Source organism: Thamnophis sirtalis, unplaced genomic scaffold (genome assembly GCF_051295495.1).
Source record: "Thamnophis sirtalis isolate CommonGarterSnake01/CBP01778 unplaced genomic scaffold, rThaSir2_p1.2 scaffold_1, whole genome shotgun sequence".
In the NCBI taxonomy this organism is placed as follows: Eukaryota; Metazoa; Chordata; class Lepidosauria; order Squamata; family Natricidae; genus Thamnophis; species Thamnophis sirtalis.
This window is the reverse complement of record NW_028261381.1, coordinates 126,420,312-126,445,887: the sequence shown is the minus strand read 5'-3', so window position 1 is coordinate 126,445,887 and position 25,576 is coordinate 126,420,312. Positions and strand designations below refer to the sequence as shown.

The following is a 25,576-nucleotide window of genomic DNA, read 5'->3' as shown; positions in this document are numbered from 1 at the left end:
AATGCCACTTTAGTATTGTTGAGAGTTAGAGAATGAGGTTGGCATCGTGTGCCTCTCCCAGTGTTGTACTTCAAATAGCATTAACTCTAATTATAAGCCATGCTGCCTAGATTAATGAGAATTGGAACTGAATATTATTTACTTACCTAATTTCAAGGCTTCATGACAATATAAAGCAGATAAAAAGAAAAACAATACAAAAAAACCAAAACCCAAACAAAACAACCATAATAAATGTAACTAAAATGGGCTTTATAATCATCCTCTTCTGAGATCTCCGGGAACAACTAGGTTTTTAGTAGCTTCCTGAACATCATAAGTACGGGAGCTACACAAGACACTTGGGGGAGCTCATTCCCGAAGGCAGGTACTGCAACAGAGTAGCTGTGTTTCCTAAGTCCTGTAAGATGGCACCGTTGTATACCTGGAGCATATCTGCCTTGCTTTTTGTACTAGATGGGAAATGGCTGCATAGAATGCTTATTGGCCAGTGCTTGTGATCTATTTACCTCAATATGCATTTTTATCAATGCAATAGTGGCGAATATCTGTAGCTCGGGTGTAGGATGAGGGTGAAGATTTATTTTCCGAGCTTGTGAGTTGGTTTCCAAACGTTTCATTACCAGGCTAGGTAACATCTTCCGCAGAGTTTAGGCGAGAAGATGTTATCTAGCTTGGTAATGAAGTGTTCAGAAACCAACTGTTGTAGCCCGCCAGCGGTCAGCAGAGTTGGCAAGAGTGTCAGACAGTGAGGAGGTTGGGGAGGAACATGGGCCAGTCCTGGGGGTGGAGGAAAGCTCAGATGAGGTCTCTACATCAGAGGCAGAGAGGGAATTGGATAGCAGTAAGGCAGAAGAACAGCTGGCGCCTGTTCCCAGTATGCGCATGCACAGAGTTGTCAGAAGACAAGAACAACTAAGAAAGCAGGATCGACTTAGGAGTAAAGCCACACCTTGGAGCTGATTGGCCCCTCCCATAGGAAACAAAAGAGGAACAAACGGGGAGTGGGCTTTTGCAGGAAATAATTCATTCATTCAGTTGGTTCAAGATTGGCAATTCTGTGTGTGACTTGAAGAGACTCTGTGCCAAGTTTGCCTTGCCCTGCATTGGAAACTAGTTATCTGGCAGCTCTCCAAATGAGATAAGGTGTGTGGTGTAAACATTCCTCTGAAAGACTGTTTGCTAAGCCATGCTGACTGTGAATGAAAGGTCACAGTCATGTAAATAAAAGACTTTGCTTCTTGGTTTCTAAGGAAGCCTGGATCAGAACACCAACCCATAAGCTCGTAGAATGAATATTCACCCTCATTTTTATCAATCTTAAGTTGAGAATTCTCTATTCTCCAATATATAAATGTTTAGGTTGGATGTTTTATATTAAATTGTATGTATGTATATTAGTGTATTTACAAGCCACCTCCATCATCTAGGATTTTGTGCAATGAACAATCCAACTAGTACATACAGTTAGAACCCTAATATAAAACAAGTAAAAAACTAAAGATGTAAGAGGCACTAGAACAAGCTAGGGCAGTGAGGGCTAACCTTTTTTGAAAGGTGTGCCAAAACTGTGTGCGCACGCCATCATGCACTAGTGTGTGCCCACCCACCTGCTCATGTTCGAGCAACCACTTCCCGGGCAGGAGGGGGATTTTCACCCTCCCCAGGCTCCGGAGGCTTTCGTGAAGCCTGGGGAGAGTGAAAACAGCCTTCGGGGGGCTGGGGGAGGCCGTTTTCGCCCTCCCCAGGCTTCAGGAAAGCCTCTGGAGCCTGGGGAGGGTGAAAAACAGGCCCAATATGCCAACCAGAAGTTTGTTCCTGAACTTCTGGCTTGGCCATTGGGCCTATTTTTCGCCTTCTCTAGGTTTCAGAGGAACCTAGGGTAGGCGAAAACAGCCTCCTCCAGTCCTCAAAGCTGAGGGCTGCTGAGGGCTGCCATGCTGGCAAATATGGCTCCGTGTGCCACCAGTTCGCCATCACGGAGTTAGAGACTGAATGCTGACTAGAATGATAAGTTTTAACTTCTTAAACATAAGGTGGGATAGGGTATTCTCACTTCCAGGGACAAAGCAATCCACAGATAGAGGCCATCATTATTGTCTGTCTCATGCTTCATGGTCCTTGCAAAATGAGGTGTGTCTCAATAGACTCTCTCTAGGTATTTGTACTACCTTGGCTGGGCATTGTCTGACATAACCCAGTGCAGCACTAGGTGGGCTTTAAATGGGATGACTAGAATTCTTTGTTGGGCCCAAAAGGCAACCAGTTGGCAATGCAGTGATAGGCTTTGTAATGCTATTCTGTTGGGGTTGTCCCATCAGCAGCTTTGCTCCCATATTATGAATCATTTGTAGTTACCGTATCTAATTGTCTCCAAAGACAACCCCACACCTGAATGGTGATCTGGGCATGCTAAATTAGAGAACTAGACAACATTCACTGTGTTTTACTCGGCTATGGAAGGAAGAGAAAAAGATTGGAAATTGTAGTAGTGCGGTATTGAAGGGTTCCTGTTTAAATTTGCAGTGCTAGATGAAGTTACGAGTGCATTGACAGAAGATGTAGAGAATGAGATGTATAGGATCTGCATCCAATTGGGAATGACTCTGGTCAGTGTGGGCCATCGCAAAAGTCTGGAAAAGGTAAGAGTGATGAGTACAGGGGGATAAGGGGAAATTATTTTTTAAAGTCATAGTTCTTAAATTGTGTTTACTATTTAATTTCAGTTCCATAGCTGGATTTTGAAACTATATGGAGAAGGAAAATGGGAGCTATCAAGAATTGAGAAACGCTGAACTATTCTCACATCAATCACAGAAAATATTGGAGTTAAAGTCTCAAGTTAAAGTGCCTTAAGCATGCTTAAATGGAGAAAGTATGATTTCAAAGTTCAAAATTACATGTGCCAAGAAGATTTCCAATTTTTAAAATTCATGGAAAGTTTTTTAACTATTTTTTAATCTTAGAAATTTGATTCCAATCTATTGTTTTTATTGCTGTACCCCTTTTACAACCTTTCATACAGAAGGGAAAATAATAATTTTGTTTTCTCTATGGAACTCATTTTCAAGTGTGACTGATATTAAAGTTCTGCATAACAGGAATTATGCTGGCCTATCTACATAAGGACAGTGAATGTACCACAGTCCCTTTGATCATAATTTATATCAAGGTTGGAACTATAGCTTCCTTGCCTAAGTCGAAGGAAGAAAGAGGCTGTGTAATTTCTATGATCTGTCCTTAGTCCTCTATTTTTTGAGTTGCTAGCAAATGAATCTATTAACTTGTCCCTAGAGCTGTTCAGTCAGACTGTTTAAAGATTCAATGCAAAATAACAATGAGATTTGTAAAATGTCAGCACCACTTGATAAAAAAATCAAATAAGCAATTCTGGACAAGTTGTGAAGTACAAGATAGAGCTTTGCAGAGGGTAGGGATGGGAGTTTTTTCAGTGGTTCTATTCCTTCCTCAGTGGTCATTCCAGTCTGTGATGGTGGAGAGATCAGTGGCCTCTGACGTGTGAGATGCCACAAGGGTTACATCTCCCTTTCCTGTTCATATATCCTAGTCTATATTAGGGCTGTCAAACTCACAGCCTACGGGTCAGATGCATCATGCACTGGTCACACCCACGCCCAATTAGCAAAGGGGGGGGGAGTCCCAATACGTCATGTGATGTTGCTGTGACGATGCAAGTTTGACACTCCAGGTCTATATGAAGCTTCTGGGAAAAGCCACCTGATATTTGGAGATTCAGTGTTAACAGTATGCTAATGATAGTCAATGATATTGCATTACTAGCCAGGCCTTGAGGGGGTGCTATCAATGTCCTTTCCCAGGATGACAGAGAAAAGACTGAAAATGAAGCTTGGTAAGTTGGAGTAGGTGTGGATACTCAGAGTTCTCTGTTGCCACAAGAGCTGTTTCTAATGAGCAAGCACCCAGATATCTGCAGGACCACATACTCCAATCAGTCCTGGTCTGACCAATAAAAGCAAATACAAACTAAACTCATCCTACATTTTTAAGAGGCTCAGGGGCCTGGAACAAGAAGACACTGGCTTTTCAGTTGCAGCATCAATGCTGCGGGACAGCTTGCTGGTAAAGATCGATGTTTCAGAAGCTACTAAAGATGAAATTATTTTGGAGAGACTTCCCCTGATTTTACTCTGCCACCTTTAGCTTCTGTTTTATTGTTTGTACTATTATTTTTGGTGAATGGGGGGGGGGTGTTAAATATATTTTTTGTACTGCAGATGTTTTACTTGGTTTTTATAGCCTATGTAAGCCAGCAAGCAACTTTGGCTTGTGGCAAAATGGAAATGTAAAAAATAAAGAAATACCTCTATCAAATTGTGGCAGTGTTTTTCAACTACATGTTTAGCTTACAAGGAGGGGCAGAATTGCAACCTTCAGAGCTGTTAAAAATGGAAAATAATCACGGTTGCTGTTTGTATGGAAAGTATGCCTCCATTCCTTCCTGCAGACAACTCTTACCAAAATGACCAAAGGCCACTTTTCAAGACAGAAGAGAATGCACATTCCTGCTGGGGATGTGTGGGATGATATGTGTTCCTTTAATTTGTTAGATTCTTTTGGCCATTTTTAAAAGAACGTGCTCTATTTGTTTTTATTAGAATTTAAAATGAAGGAAAAGTTGATAACAGTTTAAAAAAAACTGTTATATTGGTTTAAAATCCAGAATGAAGCTATTATAAGACTTCAGATGGGCAGAAGGAAGACATGTATACATTATCTTTTATATTTTGTCTTATGTCCTTTTAAATTATACATCCTCCTTTTTCTTTTGAAAAGTTCCCCAAAATCTTCTAATGAAACCCAAAGCATTCTTTTATTCCCCAAAGTTTGATATCATGTAAAGATCCTCTATAAATGTATTTAAATTTTCCCTTAAAGTTTGTTTTCCTCTCGGCAGATTTTAGTTGCTCAAAAGATAGAGACTTAATTTTCTAATACATAAACTGTGGAGCAAATGTTGAATCTTCCAGGAGTGGTTTGTATAGGTATTGAATATGATGTAGAATATTAAACCACATATTCTTCAACTGTTATTTAAGAGTTATATTCTTCCCATTTATTAAAGTAAGTTTTTGTCAGTAATGAATAAGCTTTCCGCTTTGGTTCTGCAAGGGATTTTAAGAGTAAAAAGACTGCTGTTGGCACAGTACTCTTCTCATTGTTGCTTCTTGGGAGCCAAGGTATTTTGGGCTACTGGCTCTGGTCTTTCTGCAGAAGTTTCTTATATCCTTCAATTATCTCTTTCACGGTGTCATGATCATCCAGAGTTGTCAAATCTCCAAGTTCATCTGCTTTGTTTTCTACAATCTTCTTCAGAACCCGCCGCATAATTTTTCCTGAACGAGTCTTAGGCAAGTGTCGAGCTACCTGAACCATAAAAATGAAAGGAAAGATTAGAGCAGCATCAGGAAATTCACCCCATAAATATTAATTTGAGAAGAGATGTATTGCTAATCTTACAATAATCTTACTTCTGTACCTACTTTCTTTTCTGTGGACATATGTAGTTGAGCATATCATCTTCATTGCATGTGCAAATGTAGGAGACTCTGCTCAATTCCATTTCTTACCAAGTTGCCAGCGTATAATGGTAACAGAAAAAAGTTGTTTTGAGACTATGGTACTCTTTCTTTGGTGCATCTTAGCACTTCAGAATTGGTTGCCAAAAAAAAGTAAAATCAGTATCTCAATTAAATTGATTAATTGCTCAGTAAATTTTCCAATAAAAGAAGACCAAAAGTGGATTTGTGTAAGGCCTCCTCTAACATAAACCTTCAGTGGGAAGGTTTATGGAAAGAGTGAACCAACCTCATACAAGAAGATGGGGAAAGGCAAGGGCTTGAAATGACATAAAAGTTAAGATCTAGAGAAAATTGTAGTTAAAATTATAAAATCAGGGAAGCTCTATTGACTGATGAAAAGATTAATTCCCACAAAGGGAAATAAATTTCCTTGTGGTCCTGATTGGATTCACACATTCTAAACCATATTTTGCCTAATCATAGATTGTTGACTAAGCCCTAATTGGCTGGAAACACACACTGAGCCATAAACTCTGGCTAGGTTCATACAGTACATAAACCGCAATCAAAGAATGGGTCAGCATGTAGGAACCTGTTAATAGTGTGTTTTTTTAAACTTGAAAACTAAGTAATACCAGAAAAAAATAGAAAAGTTAAAAGTTATACATTTGTTGAAAGATTATTTGATTCCTGTTGCAATAGCATTTTTGTGTTTGTAAAATATCTTTAGTAATGTAATTTTTGCATAGCTAATAAATCTATTTAATCTGTAGAAACTAACCTAGAATAAGCAGAACACTATTTCTATCCCTGCTCTAATACTTTTGAAGTGCTTTAGATACTCATTAAGTTAATCAGATTTTTCTTTAAAAATAACATTATATGCTTAAGCTTGATACTTAAGGTAACTTTCATACTTAATTTTTTGTTTTAATTGTGAAATAATTATGTTTTGTTTGGCTGACCAATGGAATACAAATCATGCAACTAAGCAAATCTAAAGTATTCTGAGCAAACCGTCAATGACAGCAGACGAATTAGATTACAGTGGACATTTAAAAAAATATTAAAGATGTCTTTTTAAAAAATGGCATTGGTTATCCCCATTGCTTTGAATTTTCTTGCAACTTTGGGCCAGTCACACTATCTCAGTCCAACCCATCTCATAGAGTTGTGGGGAAAATAGGAGGAGGAGGGTGCATTGGATATGTTTGTCACCTTATTTTTAAAAACACTAAAGGCAGGATCCAACTATTTTAAAAAATGTTATACCTTCTGTCAGACTACAAATATTTATTGTTAAGCAGAATGAAGATGTGCATTGGGGGGGAAAGTTGGCCGGTTGTTACCTGAACATGGTCTGGTGCAGCATATTTTGCTATCTCTTTTGAAACAAGACTCTGGAGTTCAGAGGTCAGGTTCTCTTGGGATAGTTTAAAGCCTTTTTTCAGCACAATGAATGCATAGGCGCCTGTTTTTAAAAAAAGAGAAAAGTAAAATAAGCAATCATCAAAACTAGACTTTCACACTGAAATAGTCCCCTTAGCTTGCAGGAAGCTGAATTCCCCTATGTATTGGCTGTATTGAGTAGGAAGTAACAGCTATTTTTAATTTTACTTTTGAGTTGCTGATTCACTTTTGAAACAATGCTTCTCTCATTCAAATGCTAGAATAAGTCTATTGGAGCATTTATTGTTGTTGTCCTGTGAGGTAAGAATCAGGGTATGCAACTTCATGTTTTAGCATTCTTCTTCCCTTTCTTACTATAAATTTTACTGCAATTGAATTCCGTATCTCCTCTCAGCCAAGGCTTGAGAACTTGATCTTCACTTCAGTTATCATTAAATGACCACATGAAGGCTCTGAATGGAGCCTATCCCAAGCACGCAATAAATATCCACCATGCAAACAAATTCTGTGGGACATTTATTCCATATGCTAATGAAAGCAGAGTCGCATAGAGAAATAGTGGTTGTTAGCAGCCAAACTGACTCACTCACCTTCGCCTTTGATTTTATGAGGATATCCAATCACAGCTGACTCTGCCACTGCCTCATGTTTATTCTGGAACATAAACAGGTCTATAATTTACTGCAAGGATCCTGACAGGTTGGCAGAAACATGTGGTTCACTAGGCCTGGTGTGGTCAAAACAAAAGGAATAGACTAGCAAGGCAAGGCTCTGAAGTACCAGCCTTTCTTCCTGATGCAGGTTAAGTGGTTATGTGATAGAATACCTTTCTTGCATGAAGAAGTACCTCTAATGAGACTTTGAGCTGTAGAACAAAATAGAGTAAGTGTCTACTTTAAGGGCAATATGAGTCAGAAAGACTAATCTGGTTAGAGATGCTTTAAAGCAGTAAATATTTCCAGTATATAATGAACCAAACAATGTAAGGTTTACTAATGCAAATTATTATCAGCAGGATCGGAGAAAGCATTGATGTGTATTGCTCAACTAACTTTTGTAGTGGTTTTTTTGAATAAGTCAGGAATTTTATATACATGTATAGGTATGTACACCTCTACTTTTCATTGTGGTAGACTACTGAAGATTCACTGGGAAAATTTCACTACATTTTTAAATTCTGATATCCCCTTGAATACATTATTTTCTGTATCATTCATTATTCTTGTCATTTTTAAGGCCCTGTATATTTTGGATAATAATATTATGAAAATTATAATACTGCGAGTAGGAACCACATACTCTGTGGTTATGATCTACAGTTTAGTTTCCAAAAGGAAAACAAGGCAAGCATCTGTTTATATTTCTCTGGCAATCAAATTTGTTTTTCATATTTCACTGTTTCCCACCAATCTTAAGTTGCTGTGGAAGGAGCAGTGAGGCATGCAAAGATCTGGAAAGCCACAAGCAATTCATCTAGAGGGCCAGCTCAAATAGCAGCAGCTGCCCAGATCATTACATCTTAGTATGTTTTTAGGTGACTACGAACATGTTGTATTAACTCCTAGTTTCCCCATGCCTCTTACCACAACATCTTCTATCTCAGCAGTGCCTAGCCTATGTCCACTGATATTGATGACATCATCCAGGCGGCCTGTTAGCTGGTAATATCCTTGGCTTGTCCGGTAGACCCCATCTCCAGTGAAGAAATATCCTAGGATAAAAAACAGGGCAAAAATATAAGGCAGTTATTTCCCTTTAGAAAGTCCAGAAGGTTCCCATATAGGAAAGTATTTCTTCCTCATAGCACATCTTATTTTAAAATGAACAATACAGTTTGTGTATAAAATGTATTGGTCATCCATCTTAATTACAAGGTATCTCTGGGCGACTTGCAGTCATAAAAGTCTATATATATTAAAACATAAATAAGTTAAAAATTGACCGTTAAAACCCAGTTACAAGTAGGGAGGATAGGGGCAGGATGGGGAGAGGTGAGAGCTTTTGTTAATCAACCACTTCTGCTGTGCTGTTCCCCCATTGTGGCCCAAGCCAGGCCTTAACAAAAGATAGGAAGCTTGGGGCCAACCTCACATTGTGGGGTAAGAGGTTCCAGAGGGCAGGTACAACAGCAAAGAAGGGCCTTCTCCTGGACCCCATTAGCTGGAATAATCAGGCTGACATGGCCCACAGCATGCCTCCTCTGCCAGTACAGGTGAGATGTCCTTCAGGTTGCCTAAACTCATGACATGAAATGCAACTTGTGAAGCAGTGGTGTTACATGATCCATTCTTGGGGGCCCAAGAACTGCCCATGCTGCCACACTTTGAACCACCCTGAACCAGCTGAATACAAAAGTTTAGGCACCCTGAGTCAACTTACAAGTTCCATGTAAGTGAATCTCTAAGTGAACAGAAGCTGACACAATCTCTACGTTCACTGAAACACCCAATTTAAACAGGGTGCCTAAACATTTGCACAGAACTATATGTGTTGGATGTCTTCTGTTGAAAGCTTGGAACTTCTTCCAGATATTTTTCACACACGGCTAAGTTGGTAAACCTTTTCCTGTACTGTACCACTTCAACGTACACAACACAATACAGTATTTCTGTCCTCCAATTAAAAAAATGCATATTGAAGGGTTAGGGTAGGGTTGTATTTTTTCTCCCTAATATCTAATCCTTTTGTTATCTCCGAGTTCTGGTCTTTAAAAAAATGCTTCAGCCCGTTTTGTCTAAATAATAGTTCCTGCATATCTTAATCAAAGTCATTTTCCTTATTCTCTGTATCACTAGATTATTTGAATTGGAAGGAAAACATTCACCTTTACAATGCAATTACCGGTAGTGCAGATACCCAGTTTGCATTTGTTAAAGTGCTTGTGGCCTTCTAAGATCTGAATCCAAATCATACTCTTTGCTCCTACTATTTACATTTATAGGAAATATACATATAATTGTCATAAATGATACGATAATTATATTCTCCATGAGTACGGAGTCCTTGGTGCTCTCTGAACTTGGTTATTTGCTTGCAGATGTTTCATTACCCAGCTAGGTAACATCAGTGCACTATTTGGATAATGAAACATCTGCAAACAAACGACAATATTCAGAGGCCACCAAGGATTCCACAGTTCAACTCTGACCCACATTTTTATTTTCTGGTGAATTATATGAGTGGCATTTTGAGTTTGGCTCTGACAATATCTTGAAAAAATCTTTTTCTGGTTCTACATGCCATTGTGCACAAAGATTCAGAAGGAGGAATTATAATTTCTAAACACTGTTGAGAACTATATATTACTCTTATTTTCCCTTTCCATCTCCACTAATCTATACCTGGGTAAGGCATTAGGTAGGTCTCCACAAAACGCTGGTGATCATTGTAAATAGATCTTGCCATGCCTGGCCAAGCCTGAGAAATACAGAGAGCTCCAGAGGCATCATTCTGTGTTAAGACATTTCCCTGGAGAGAGAAAAAATAGTATAAACTTAATTAACTTCGGAAGTGGCTTGCATAGTTATTCAGATTATTACTGAGACTTAAAGAATGCAGCTAAAGGCACGTACATCATTGTCAGTTAACTCGTTTTACAAAATCATGCATTTCCTATCTTTATTTAAAATTTCTTCTGCTAGATGTTCTGTATAAACTAACAATAAAAGTCCTTTGCATTTTTTATGTTCCATTGCCTTTGTGCTACTGTTGTTCAGAACCCTTATCTGAATGCTGAAAAGCTGGCTTTTCTTTATAAAAAAATCCTAACCTTTGTAATCTTAGTTAACATCATAATTTTCATTTTTATATTTGTGCCTTTTAGTCAATATGCTACAAAAATGCATTTGATTTATGTAGCCTATATATTTACCCAGTTCGGTTTCCTTACATTTTTAAAGCTGTTGTTTGTTATTTGTTGGATTGGATTGAAATTAAGTTTGAGTTTTCAAGTGGTTCACAGATCAGGCATTATGACTTAGTGATATGTGTAAACCAAGGTCCTAGGACTTCTTCAGCAAATCATTATTTAAAAACTATAGTTTTATTGTATAGGAATAGACCACCCAAAGTTGTTTCAACAATGAGATGAATGGCATATAAATTTAATTAATAAATACATAATAAAATATATGAATCCAGAAAATTTTATCCAGAATTAAAAATAAAACAAAGCGCAGGTATACTAGATCTCAATCCAGACACTTACAATCTCAAATAGATACACAGAAAAACTAGAAAGAGGATGGAATGGAAACAGGAAATATATAGGATGATTTCAATTATACATTGATATAATGATAATATGCAGTAGTACTAGGAGACATAATCCGAACCCTTTTATTAAACAAGACTTTTGGGGAGATATTTGAATAAGGGAAGTGAACATGCTATTTCCGTTCAGGAAAGTAAAGGGAAAGCACATAGTATAGAATTGCTGCTTTGATATTTCTTTTTTAACAGCTTGTGTGAATTGAAAAGTGGATTATCAATTCTCCGATTGCTAAATTAAAAATATACGGTACTTTATCATCTAGAAGAGAAGGTCTGATGCCAAAGAATGGCCTCATGGCCATAGCTGGAACAATCTCATCTTCAGGGTTTGAAGGTCGAGGAGCAATACAGATGCCTCCTGTTTCTGAAATGAATAAGAACAATGCATGCTAATCTTTGCAAATAAATACAATGCTTAATCAAGTGAAAATTACTGCTCTAAAAATAGTGAATTCATATATGCTTTTACCAGTTTGCCACCATGTATCAACTACAGGACACTTTCTATCTCCAACCACATTGAAGTACCACTCCCAGGCTTCTGAATTGATAGGTTCTCCCACTGCAAAAAGAGAAGAAAAACAAAATAACTTGTAAAGAAAAAAAAACATGGTTTAGGTACCTGCATTTTGTTAAACCGTAACTAGGGGTGAAATGATAACACTGTTGCGATATCTCAGGGGCTGCCACAAAGAAGAGGGAGTCAAACTATTATCCAAAGCACTTGAGGGTAGGACAAAAAGCAATGGGCGGAAACTAATCAAGGAGAGAAGCAACTTAGAACTAAGGAGAAAATTTCCTGACAGTTAGAACAATTAATCAATGGAACAACTTGCCTCCAGAAGTTGTGAATGTTCCAACACTGGACATTTTAAAGAAAATGTTGGATATCTGTTTGTCTGAAGTGGTGCAGGGTTTCCTGCCTAAGCAGGGGGTTGGACTAGAAGACCTTCAAGGTCCTTTCCAACTCTGTTATTGTAAATATTTTGGCTTTGGCTTAGCATAACACATGAATCCATCCGTTACAGCTTAGTGTTATGTGCACACCATTCATTCTCAATAGTATTTTAACAAAGAATGATTTAAAAAATACTGGAAGAGCAAAGTGTGTTTATCCTACCAATATGATGTATTTAACACCTCACCTGCTAACCAAAACACATACAAATTCCAATTAAAGAGAATAACTCGGAAGTGTGGAATCCTTGAAGTTCTCCGAGCTTGGTTATTTGCATGCAGACTAGTAGGATAATGAAACATCGGCAAGCAAATAACCAAGTTCAGAGAACAGAAGAACACATTTTTTGACAGGGTGAATATGGTATTGGCTGTCTTACTCACCTGATCCGAGAATTTTGAGGGAAGATCTGTCATATTTCTTTACCCAGTTATCTCCGTATTTCAGAAGAAGGCGAATTGCTGTTGGGGCTCCATAAAACTGATTTATCTTTAACCTCTCCACAGTTTCCCAATAACGCCCTGAAATGACAAACCAACCCTTTACCTGGTTCACATTTACAACATGTGCTTTTCAAATGTATAAAGTCCAAATGTGAAGCTAAACTAGGTCACATTCAATATTTTAACTCTGCATCAAGTACATGTGATAGTTATTAGATGTACAAGCTATGTACATCAGTGATGGGATTCAAAATTTTTCACTACCGATGGGTATGGCTTGGTGGGTGTAGCTTGGTGGGCATGGCAGGGGAAGGTTACTGCAAAATCCCCATTCCCTCCCAATACGTTGGGACCCGGGAGGCAGAGAATGTTTTGGTTAATAAATAATAAAGTGGGTTAACTTGCATTTTAACTTGCATATGAGAAGGCAATGGAAAAGAAGAGGAAAAGTTTCATCTTCTATTAATTCTAACTAATTAGTATAGCACCTCCATTGAACATATTATTTTGCAGAATAATCTTAACATATGTATATAGACAGTAGAGGAAGCCAATTAATGGAAGATAGGGAAAAGGAATGATAATGACTACAAGAGAAGAGAAGCAAGAGTAGTGTGTAATGAGGTAGAAATTCAATTATTGATGTTACCTTGAAGCCTTTGAAAATGGGTTGCATAGAAATAAAGTAAAATAACAGTTATATGAGCCACAAATTAATCTACTGATTATACATAAACCATATAATTTAGTGTCTTTCATTGCCTTGCACCAACATTCCATTACCTAATCTTTTTAATTTTATTTTTTTACCTGGATTAGGATACACTGGAGTACTCTCAAAAAGGACTGTAGTTCCTCCATTACATAAGGGTCCATATACCACATAACTGTGACCTGTGATCCAACCAATATCTGCAACGCAGCCAAAAATATCTCCATCGTTGTAGTCAAACACATACTAAAGAAAAATGGGCAGCATGAGATAGAAGCAGCTTTCTCTTGTCCCAATATTCTTATATAATTCTCTCCAATCAGGCAATATCCAGATGTGCAGTTTTAATATATAGCCCCCAGTTCCTCCAATAATCATGGTACTTTCTGGGGTCAGTTACCTGTTTTATTTCATATATTTTTTGCGTAACCTCCCAGCTCAAACCAGTTATTCTGGTTGGTGAGCAATCATATGTTCTTTGGTAAAAAAGAGCAAGAAAAAAGCTATCACCGTGCTTAATGTGAGATTCACTTATTAGCAATATTTTCATGATGAAGCCACCTATTTAAGAAAGAAACCAAGGCTGCCCTTCCTTTGCTCTTTCTATCAACTGAGTTATCATGAATGCCAGTTTCCATCACCCAGCTTTCAGAATTCACTTGAACAAGGTGGGAGTGGACATTTTCTAACCTCTGATAACTTGACCTAATACTGACAATATTTACAATATTTCAAGAACTTTCATGAAAAATTAAATGTACAGATATAAACTTAATATCGTGTTTCCCCAAAAATAAGACAGGGTCTTATTTTCTTTTGACCCCCGAAAAAACGCTTGGCCTTATTTTTGGGGAAGTCTTATTATTTTTGAGGTGCAGAAGGTGGCGAGCGTGGTCACCTCATGGCTGCTGCTGTGTTGCAATATTTTCCAGGAGGGCTTATTTTGGGGGTAGGGTTTATTTTAGCGCATATTCTCAAAAGCCCCATTGGACTTATTATCCAGAGAGGTCTTATTTTTGGGGAAACAGGGTAGAATATCCTCAAATGCATTATAGTTTAATATGATGTAAAGAGGGAGGTTACAAAAGTATGAACAAGCCTTATAATGAACGAAAGAAGTAGCAATTAAAAACAAAGGTGAAGATGAAGGGCATATATAATCTTTGGGGTCACGGCCTATTTTCCAGGCAATTTTTAATCTCAATGATAATAAATGTGACATGGCTATCTGGGTGTGCATATTTCGTCTCCTGCTTTAAGAGAGTTAAATCAAACTCTTCCATTCCATGCATTGCCTCTAACTACAATTCATCCTTCCACATATTTTTTTTAAACATCACATCACTGTTTCTTCTGCTGAACTGGTTCTTTTTTTTTACATTCCCCTGAATCTTTCCAATCCAAATTTGTTTTAAAGATTAAAGATTAAGAAATCACTAAAAGTGACAGACGTTGAAGTTGTCCATCAACAGTTAGCAACACCTAGACAACAAATAAAATAGACTGTCTGCTTACATATTAGAGGCTTTCCAACTATGATGAAACACAAACTATTGCTAGATTTCTATCTTAATATATAAATCAACATTTGCAAATTGCAAGCCTCTTCTGTCTTTTTCCTAGTAGCAGTATGTGACTCTCCTCTAATTAACAATTACAGGCTCTGTGAGTACTTGTGTAGCAACTAGTTATGTGAAATCAGCTTCCTGAATTAAAAAAATAACTGCACTTCTTAAGAATGTTTCCAGAATGTAGCTGTTGGAATTTTAATATAGCTTTGGGGAGGGGAGGGTGGATTAGGTGATTTTGTCAACATCTACCTTGTAAAACTGACCCAGGAACTGGATTTTTCTGTGGCCTGACGCTCACTGTATTATTTCACTTCCTAACTTCTTGCAGAGTGGAACATTCTCTAATGCACTATCTTTAGTTTCTTGGCTGTTATTACTGCAGCTATTATTGAAAACAATGCTGCTCCACTCCCAGCCCTCTATTCACTCCCCTTTCTTTCTAAATCCATTGTGACAGACCAGGGACTTCCAGAGAGGGACTGTGGGTGAAAGATCATTCTGTTTGCAATGGAAACTTGACATTCTCTGGATTGGTTTGGGGATTTTTTTTTCCAGTGGGAAGATGCCAATGCTATTTCCAGCTGGGAAGAAGAATAAGAATTCATTTCAGAGTTGTCTTGTGGTTTTCAATGGCATTTGGAACTTAGGAATGAACCACATATTACGGTACTGTGACTTTTTTTCTTTGCTTTTACAAAAATACAAGTTTGAAACTTGAATGTTATTTGTAGTAATACAATTAACTGTTTTAATTCAACGGTAAGGTAAAGGTTTTCCTCGCACCCCCCTCCTCTAGGGGGCGGTGCTCTGTTTTAAAGCCAGCGCTGTCCGAAGACTTCTCCGTGGTCATGTGGCCGGCATGACTAAACACCGAAGGCGCATGGAACGCTGTTACCTTCCCACAAAAGGTGGTCCCTATTTTTCTACTTGCATTTTTTACTTGTTTTTGAACTGCTAGGTTGGCAGAAGCTGGGACAAGTAATGGGAGCTCAGTCCATTATGTGGCACTAGGGATTCGAACTGCTGATCTTTCTGATTGACAAGGTCAGTGTCTTAGCCATTGAGCCACCACATCCCATATATTCAACTGTATCTCGCAGCAATTTTTTTTTCTTGCAATGAAACATATGAAGCCTTACATGCTGGTAGAAATGTTAAACTTTACCCTGTGGTGAAAGAATCTGAAAACTTGTCTGATGCCAGCATATCTACTCCAAAGTAAAATCTACAATCGTGCTACATTCCACATTAATATAGGATCAGTCTGCCAGACAAAGACTTCTAGCTACAAATGGCTGTCTGGCTATCATTTGGGAATAAGCCCCACAGAGCAGTCTAGAGCAATGTTTCTCAACCTTGGCAACTTGAAGATGTCTGGACTTCAACTCCCAGAATTCCCCAGCCAGCGAATGCATTCGCTGGCTGGGGAATTCTGGGAGTTGAAGTCCAGACATCTTCAAGTTGCCAAGGTTGAGAAACACTGCTCTAGAGCTTGATTCGGATATTCATGACAAGAGTATTTATTGTAATTTTGTATATACTCTTTGGAAATAAATGCTGCTGCATATAATGGAGCTTCTGTATATACCTGTTAAGTATGAGAATAATAATCTCTTCATGTTCATAAGGAATTTGTTTTCTAATTAATTACGTGGAAAATAAAAACATTTCACAACAAAAAATGGCCATGTGAAAAAAATACTTTTTAATAGCTTGCTGGCTGCTTACTACCTGGTTTGCTGTCTGCTCAGGGCTTTCTTTCTTTCAGTGCAGTGTAATTACCCAATCTACCCAGGAAGAATCACAGATAAAATGCCACAGAATGTAATCGTCCTTGCAGAATTGCAAGATTTCCCCATGTTGTACCTTATGTGTAAGGGCAGCATACAGCAAATAGCCTGCCTGGGAATGGATCAGGCCTTTGGGTTTTCCAGTACTTCCTGAAGTATAAAGGAGGAACAGTAAATCTTCGCTCTCCAAGGTAGCAGGTTGACAGGTTACATCTTCTTTCATCATTTCCTGTCACAATAAGCAGATAATCTTTCAGTAGGCTCTCCTCAAAGCCTCTGTGATCTTCTCTAGTTCCCGTGTGCCAATGACCAAACTAATGATGAAATTTAGCATGGAATACTCCAAATACTGACTTTCACAAAACGAATTCCTATTTCTCAAGGGTGTGCAAAGAATGTCGATTCCCTTATGGGCTATTTCTGACATAGCTAGCATTGCTTATACAAACCCTTGTTCCTTCTTCCCTATCCCTCTCTAATGAAGGTTGTTTTCCTTCATAGCAATTAGTGCCTAGCATGTTCTGGGACAATACAATAACCATTATGTCATTACTTCACCCTGAATTGTCATCACATTTAATCTTAATTGACATAGTTGCAGGTGACATTTTTTATTTATTTATTTATTTATTTATTTGTTTGTTTGTTTGTTTGTTTGTTTATTTATTTATTTATTTATTTCTGGGAGAAGTTTGCTTCCAAGGGACAAGTGTTAATTTTAGGAATGATTTTAATTAGGGGGCTACTATAAAAAAATGAATTAAATGTCCTTTTGCCAGTAATAAGATCCCAGGTAGTACTGGAAGGACAATATTGTTATTTTAAACTACCAGAATTCTTAACAAGTGGTCTTCATGGCTAAAAAAAAAAGGCTTGAGGAAATTTAAATGTATTTTAGGAATTTTAGTAAATGCATTTTAAAGCCATGGATGAGCACAAACGTGATCAGCTATGGATGATCACAAACTTGAACATTGGGCACTATCTAATAAAATGAAATTCAATGGTGAAAAGAGTAAGGTTCTACATTTAGGCAAGAAAAACGAAATGCACAGGTACAATATAGGTGGTACCTTGCTCAATAGTAGTAACTGTGAGAGAGATCTTGGAGTCCTAGTGGACAACCATTTAAATATGAGCCAGCAGTGTCCAGCAACTGCCAAAAAAGTCAAAACAGTTCTAGGCTGCATAAACAGAGGGACAGAATCAAGATCACGTGAAGTGTTAATACCACTTTATAATGCCTTGGTAAGGCCACATTTGGAATACTGCATTCCGTTTTGGTCGCCACGATGTAGAAAAAATGTGGAGACTCTGGAAAGAGTGCAGAGAAGAGCAACAAAGATGATTAGGGGACTGGAGACTAAAACATATGAAGAACGGTTGCAGGAACTGGGTATGTCTAGTTTAATAGAAAGAAGGACTAGGGGAGACATGATAGCAGTGTTCCAATATCTCAGGGGTTGCCACAAAGAAGAGGGAGTCAAACTATTCTCCAAGGCACCTGAGGGTAGAACAAGAAGCAATGGGTGGAAACTAATCAAGGAGAGAAGCAACTTAGAACTGAGGAGCAATTTCCTAACAGTTAGAACAATTAATTAGTGGAACAGCTTGCCTCCAGAAGTTGTGAATGCCCCAACACTGGAAGTCTTTAAGAAGATGTTAAATGGATAGCCATTTGTCTGAAATGCTATAGGGTTTCCTGCCTAGGCAGGGGGTTGGACTAGAAGACCTCCAAGGTCCCTTCTAACTCTGCTATTGTATTGTATTGTACTGTAAGAGCACCTTTCCCACTCTTCCATTCAATGACTTACAGTATTTGTAAATCCATAACTCTGAGAAAAAGTTATAGTAAAATCCAGGAACTTTGGCCTATTATCACTAGGTAGAACACAATAGTATCCCTGGGTCAGATGAGGGACTCAAATCTTGGAAAGAAACCAAGTTAGGCCTATTCTGCTTTCTTCTTCCCTGGGCAGGAGCAATGCCTCCCAAACAGGGATAATTTACTCCCAAATTGAGTAAAAGAGGTTTTTTGGGAGGTAACAACACATGAAGGCACTGTCTAGTTCACAGCAGGGACATTTAGGAGTTTCTGATAAGCCGGTTTTGTGATGAAAGAAAAGTTTGAGAAGCACCACCTTAAAGAAATGAAGTTCTTAGGCATTTGCTCTAAAGGCACCAAAATGTGAAGATTAAAAAGCAAAAAAGGGTGACTGAACCAGTGTCCAGTGCAGAGAGCATGTAGAAAAAGAGGTAAAATTCATGGAGGAGACAAGGTAAAGGAAAATAAGTGATAAGAAAGGAGAAGGAAATGAGTCTCAGAGGCATCTTACTGCCTTCTCAGTCCTGGCATATCATTGCAAGCTTATTTACTTTTATTCAGTTTATTTCAGTTTATAGAAACATTTAGGTTAATAGAAACTAGGATCTTAAGGCCACGCATGACTTGAACAAAGAGAAAACAAGAGAAATAAAAAGATATCAATGAGTATAGCACACATCTTCATGAGTTCATAAACTATGGAAACTGGGGAAACATAACTTTGTGTAGTGTTTTGGGTCTCTTCTTCAGTCAGTATAAGAATATATTACTCACCTCCTCTAGTGGTATGTCTAAATCAGACATGGGAACTTTCTCATCTGTCCTTTTTGAAACAAAAACTCGCTTCACTGTTGGACAAAACTTCACAGCCTCATCTACTGTCTTCTTTAGTTCAACAACTTTGCCTCCTCTCAAACCTTGATTGACTGTGATCACAGTTTCAGACTGAGCTGAAAAAGGCAATATACCCCCACCACACACACACACAAATTAGTATGAAAATTTTACACTTTTCAAAGCAACTTTCTCCTGCTTTGTATTCTAAGGGGGAATTCCTCTCTGATACACTGTAGAGTATATTTTAACAAGTGCATTATTTGTTGTAGGTAAGTGTATTTTTGTTACAGATTAGAAGTGGTCTCAGGATTATTTGGGAAATTCTTCTAGCTTGTCTCCTTAAGGGTTACTTTATTTGCAAAACAAATAATAGCAGCAATTGGAAGGAGAAGTAATCTGAACTCTCCTCTTCCCATTCCAGGGTCCCAATTCAGGTCTTCATCCAGATCTAATTACTGCTATTTACCATGCCTTCATACACATACAGCAAACATGCAACTACTATTACATTGATGTCATTGTGAGTATCTTTAATTTATGTTGTAACCTTGTCCACCGTTCAAAAGCATATATGGTGGAGTTAGTTAGTTTTGTTCGTTGACTTTGTCACTGCACCTCGTACAACAAAATTAAATGCCATCTTCAGTGTACATCGTGCATAAGAAAACTATAAAAAATAAAATAAAACATACATCCTTCACATTCTATACAATTGAATTGAAAACTCCTGATACTGCATTAATATTATATTATACAGTAGAATTCAAAATAGTTACTGCTCTGTGATAGAAGCTGTTTTTCAGCCTATTTGTCCTTGTTTTTATTGTCCTGTACCATCTGCCAGAGGGTAATAGTTCAAAAAAAGAGTGCTCAGGATGAGATAGATCTTTAAGAATGTTTTGAACTTTTTTAAGGCAGCAGGAGCTATAAAGCTCTTCCAAGGATCCTTTGTGCAATGATGTTGACTCCCTGGAGTGCTGTCCTATCTGCCACTGTGCAATTGGCAAACCATACACAGGTGCAGTAAGTGGGAGGGAATAGTCTGTTGGAGTCTGAAATTTGAGAGCAAAAGATGAAGAAAAAAGGAGCATCAGCTTCAAAAGACAACTTCCTTTGTTTAAAAGTCAAATTACAAAATAAAAATTGGGTCTTCAATTTCTACTGCTTTACCAAGGGCAGAAGTCCTTTTAAGCTAAGATATATGCTTCTCTTTCTGCCAGCACTAGAGGAATGAGGATCTTGATATGTTAAGAATATTGTTTGTGGTTAAAAGCAAGTCATAATTTTGGACACCATACTGGTCACTGAGCCTAAAGAGAAAAATAAAAGAAAACAGAGAAAGAAATGCAGTATTCTTACCATCTTGGATCCTGTCAGCTAATGCAGCAGAACTGAATCCAGCAAATACTACTGTGTGTATTGCTCCTATTCTGGCACAAGCCAACATAGACACCACAGCCATTGGACAGGAAGGCATGTAGATAGTGACTCTGTCTCCTTTCTTCACTCCCTGGTGTTGTAAGGTGTTCCCAAGTCGACATGTCAATTCTAGCAATTCTCTGCCCAAAGAAAATAAGTAGTTTTGATACACTATTTTATTATTCCATTAGACATCTCCAAATCAAGATAACAGAGAACAATGGAGAACAGCTTTTATGACCTATTACAAGCTTTGGTCTTTGTTACAGTATTGTATATCTCCTATTCAAATTAAGACAAACAGAAAGGTTTGTCTGTATTTCTGAAACTGAAATTATTTCTGAAACAAGCATGGTCATCTCGGTCTCCTGTACTGGGTTCAATGAATCACTGATCTCACTTTTAATAATGTAATATTGATATTTCAGTTCAAATCTTTTTCCTTCTCTAGAAGCCTAGTACTTAGCTGAGATCAAAAAAGCAAGTGTTAACTATTAAGAAGATTCACACCTCTTAGAAGACTGAAATAGATGGATAGAGAAAATGATAAGTCAGGACCTGTATGTAATTTGGTCTTCTTGCCCAGGCTCATCTTTCTCCCAGATTAACGCTACTTTATTTGGATTTTTGTGGACATGTCGATCCAGACAGTTAACTGAAAGAAAATACACCTCTCATTATTACACACTGAGCCACCTGCAGCTGCTGTTACTGTGCCCATCATAAATTTAATGTTGATAGCTAAGCCATATTTCTCAATCAAATGTACTATGCTAAGAATCAAGAACTAACATCCTCTCTCTCACACTATATTTATACATCTATACCTATATATGTTATATATACACATACACATATGCCCAATTCTGCATATATGTATATGAATATATATGAACAGATTCATCATTATTTGCTTACAAAGTTCAGGTGCAAAATTAACAATTGGTAAATGAATTGTACAACCTAAAGTTAAATTGTGCACGTTGCCCTGCTCAAGGTCATCTATGTAGCTCATGCCAATTATAAAATGTACTATTGATTTTCACAACTCAAGAGTTCTAGAATCTAAAGTTAATCATTCGCAGTCTCAAACAAATGTTAGTAGGTTAACTGCATAGGCCATAAACAAATTTCAGAATGTAAACCACAGATTCTATCTTTCCTTGAAATAACTGCTTCCTGATTACCTGCGTTCTTTCACATTTACTGTGTTTTTATCTTGTTTATATAACCCATTTAAGAACATAGTGGTTATTGGTAGAATTAAGAAACACACTAAACAAATAATGTGTTATATAGATACTTTCTCTTTCTAAGCCATTTGGGAATATTTTTAGAGCTACTAATCCTTAACTTGGATTCAATACAGAAAAAATGCAATGTTTCTGGAACAAAGGTTTTGGAAAGTGTTGCTATAAATCTAATTTTTGCATACAAAAGATCATGTGAGTGAAGGACACCAAATTCTCTACCACATTTACTTGGATCTTGCATTCCAATACTTCACAGGTTTTGTTGGCTTTTGTTTCTCTCAGGAAGACTTACTTCCTCTACTGGAGCCAAACTGGGAGAAAAAACCCAGTTTGTTAATTCACACAGTACTGTATCCTATCTCACTTGCATCTGGGCTTTCTATCTAAACCAGTGGTTCCCAATGTGGGGCCCACGTCCCACAGGGGGCAATTTGGTTTTTAATGGGGGAAATTTGAACCTTATTTAAACCACGTTAATGGCCTTTTAGGCTTCCTCCACGTGAGTAGAGTTCATTTTTGAGGAAAGTAAGAATTATAGGGGGGAGGACAGGCAACAGGATTTTAAAGATGCTTAGGTGGGGCATGGCCAAAAAAAAGGCTTGGAAACAATGATCTAAATGCAGCAAGTCAAACTGGCCACCTGTAACAAATTTATTTTGACCTTTACAATAATAGTAAATGTACTGTATGCTTCACTGCAGTATTTATTTTTCTCCATTAATTGCACCATTCTTTCTCAATTCATTGCATCATTGACACAACTGTAAGGCTTTCTTTTCATTCTACAATTTCCATCATCTGGGAGCACCTGATTTGTGTCAATCACATGTTATGTTTAATGTGTTTATTCAGTAAACTATAGTTAAGCAAACCATAGTTTACTGCAATGTGTAAAATCAGCCATTCACCCAAAGCTGTATAGCAAATCCACTGCTAATGCCTGACTGCTGGGAGGTGGATGAACTCCGGAGAACAAGTGCAATGTTCTTAATTTTCAGAAAGGAGGGAAAAGAGGATCCAGATAATTACCAATGGCAAGTCTCATATTGATACAGCTAACACCTGCGGATAATTTAATTTGGATCCCTGCAGGGAGAAGAGGCATTGCTAAACAGGCTCTTCCATTCTATAGTTTAAGAAAACTAATGTAAGAATGTTTTTATATGTAAGAATGATACTTAGCACAGGTTTGTGTTCTGGCTTGTTTGTGTAGTGATAGGATTATGTCACATACATTATATAAAGATGATATATTTTAAGAATATCTTCAGGAATCCTGTAACTATGTTGATAGGAGAAAGCCATTGTAGTTTATATAAGCATCACTAAGAAATATCAGTTCAATTGAAATGTAGCTTCTCAGTGTCCATGGTTTACTGACTAACATTTCTATGTCGTTCCATTCCTGCAGGGTATAATCATCAGAAAAAAGATTAAAACTGCTTCAAACTGATAGGCTAGATGAAAAGCATACACAGCATATACAACAGATGAGTGAAACGACCTGAGCTATATAAACAATTTACTCATGTTGAATAAATGATAGTAGTAGTACATACACAGTTGAATTCTTTGAGGTGCATTTTTTTCATTGTACTGTTTATCAACTATTTGACTCTTTTGAAGATCTTTTAGTTATTTTAAATCTCCCTTTGCCCAGCTGAAAGTTTATACTTTTTATAAAGTATAAAAATTTGAGCTGATTTTTTAAAACAAGTAAAATGCAAAAATAGGTAATTACTTCTAAAAGACATTTTGCAGAGAACATTAAACCCACAGTCAACTAGATCAATGTCTTCCTGAATCCAGTGTAAGAATAAACAACATATTTCTGCTTGTTCTGCTTTTCTTTATCGTGTGTTTCTTTATCTGACCTTTTTCCAAAGATAGAAAAACAGAGAAAGTTCACATCATTGTAATCCTCCTAGTAAGCAGGCTACAGAAGTCTGATAAACAAAGAGCTTCATATTATAGATAGGAAGGAGTTTAGATCCAAACTACACATTATGCTACTTATATAAATTTACTCTCTTCCATCCCTTCCAATATGTTGCTACTTTCTTAAACTATACTCCAAGTATCTTTAAAAAGGATAAGTATATTAATTTTCAGGGTATTCAAAAACAAGAGAAAATGATTGGAAAGTTGACGTTAGGGAAATTTTAAAACAGGATTTTAAAAGACCTTGTACCCAAAGTCCCGGGCTGCCTGCAATATTTTTTTTTCCTTCACAAGTGGAAAAAGACAAAGAATAGTTGATTTTTTCTACTTACCTGCTACATTGAGCTGTCCTCCAAGGAACCAGGAAACCTTGCCCTGCTGAAAGTTACAGTCACTAACAGAATGAAAAGGATTGCTCCACATCAGCCGGCTTCTTGCTAGTGTTCCCCAGAATACATCTGCTTGCTCCACTGAGAGCTGGTATAGCTCTTGGTGATTCCTTGGTCCAGGAAAAGCTGTGGCTTCTGGCATGTATGCAGTCAAGGGACCTCTGCTCCATGCTCTGCTTTGATAAGAAAATTTCTTTCCAAGGGCAATTTTGGGAAAGCAAGTTCTAACCAGCAGCCAGGCCATGATTCTAGGGTATAAGAATGTCCTTTCTTTTTACCCAGACAAAATCTTACTAGCAAAAATAAAAAAGAAAATAGAAAAATATTTGTTCCTGACACTAAGAATTGTGATCCCATTAGGTTTTCCAGAACCAGATGGTAAATCCACATTTAAACTGAGATTTCAAGAATGTCATTCTCTCTTCCTGAAACATAGAGTACACGTATGCTACTCTACTTCTAGAGAAACATAAGCAAAGGAAACCCAATCTCTTTTAAGGGAGGAGTAGGGGGTGGGATTTAGTAATGCCTAACTGGAATAACCTTCAGGCTGATCTGAATATACTCCTGTATTAAATCCAGCTTTGGCTGCTACTCACATGCATTTTTAGTCAAACTAAAACATGCTGGCTCAGAATCTTCCTGTACAATCTTGTCTGCGTAGAGGGTCAGTGTTTACTTCTGCTGCCAGCAAGCAAAGGAGCTTCCAGGCATGTGAAAAACTAATCTATTCATAAAGAATGACATGCACTGGTGCATGGAATGTGTAAATCATAATAGGCCAATTTATGATAAAGAGAAGACTTTGCTTATAGTACCTTCATTACATTCAAACATGTCACCTTCCATAACAATTGTCTCAGTCATTATACTATACAGAGTTCGCCAGGAGTTATAGTTCCTTGTTTCAAAGTGGGAAATCTTGTGGTTACTTAGAAGAAAGCCATTTTAAATATAATGAGATCAGTAAAAGCAACCATGTTTTCCTGAAGGACAATTGCCTTTTATTAAAATGGTCAGCCATGTGTCAGGTTGGGGTTTTGTTTTGTTTTTGAGATGCAGAATATTTAGAGTCCATAGTTGCAAGAATGGCAACAGGTCTTACCAGTAGTCCACAATGATGTTTCAGAGTCTCTTGATGGAGAAACTCACATGGAAAATTCTCTTGTATAGCTGCAAAGTTGGTGAACATTTT

General features: G+C 37.5%; 2 protein-coding genes across 5 annotated transcripts in view; one reads left to right on the top strand and one right to left on the bottom strand.

The window, feature by feature from the left end:
- Positions 1-4,353, top strand: part of ABCD4 (ATP binding cassette subfamily D member 4) — a 32,110-nt gene extending 27,757 nt beyond the window's left edge. The window contains exons 18-19 of the mRNA XM_014059227.2: positions 2,527-2,642; positions 2,727-4,353. Of these exons, the coding sequence (XP_013914702.2) occupies positions 2,527-2,642; positions 2,727-2,795 (185 nt within the window). The 3' untranslated portion in view covers positions 2,796-4,353. The remainder of the gene's footprint in view (positions 1-2,526; positions 2,643-2,726) is intronic.
- A 714-nt stretch (positions 4,354-5,067) lies between these two features.
- LOC106543261 (acetyl-coenzyme A synthetase 2-like, mitochondrial) lies at positions 5,068-24,853 on the bottom strand. 4 transcript variants are annotated; one of them, XM_014059232.2, is made up of 14 exons: positions 24,325-24,851; positions 21,357-21,453; positions 20,739-20,938; positions 19,317-19,492; positions 16,794-16,946; positions 13,455-13,602; positions 12,585-12,722; positions 11,713-11,805; positions 11,495-11,607; positions 10,313-10,439; positions 8,555-8,682; positions 7,562-7,625; positions 6,911-7,032; positions 5,068-5,406 (listed from the first exon to the last, which is right to left on the bottom strand). In XM_014059232.2, the coding sequence occupies exons 1-14, from the start codon at positions 24,623-24,625 to the stop codon at positions 5,230-5,232; spliced, it is 2,037 nt and encodes a 678-aa protein (XP_013914707.2). In that variant the 5' UTR covers positions 24,626-24,851; the 3' UTR covers positions 5,068-5,229. The 4 variants fall into 4 exon arrangements, 3 of the variants coding, with proteins under 3 accessions (XP_013914707.2, XP_087580260.1, XP_013914708.2); XM_087724134.1 differs by lacking the exon at positions 6,911-7,032 and having other exon boundaries at positions 5,247-5,406; positions 24,325-24,852; XR_001313115.2 differs by lacking the exon at positions 5,068-5,406 and having other exon boundaries at positions 6,947-7,032; positions 7,562-7,698; positions 24,325-24,852.
- Between the last annotated feature and the right edge of the window lie 723 nt (positions 24,854-25,576).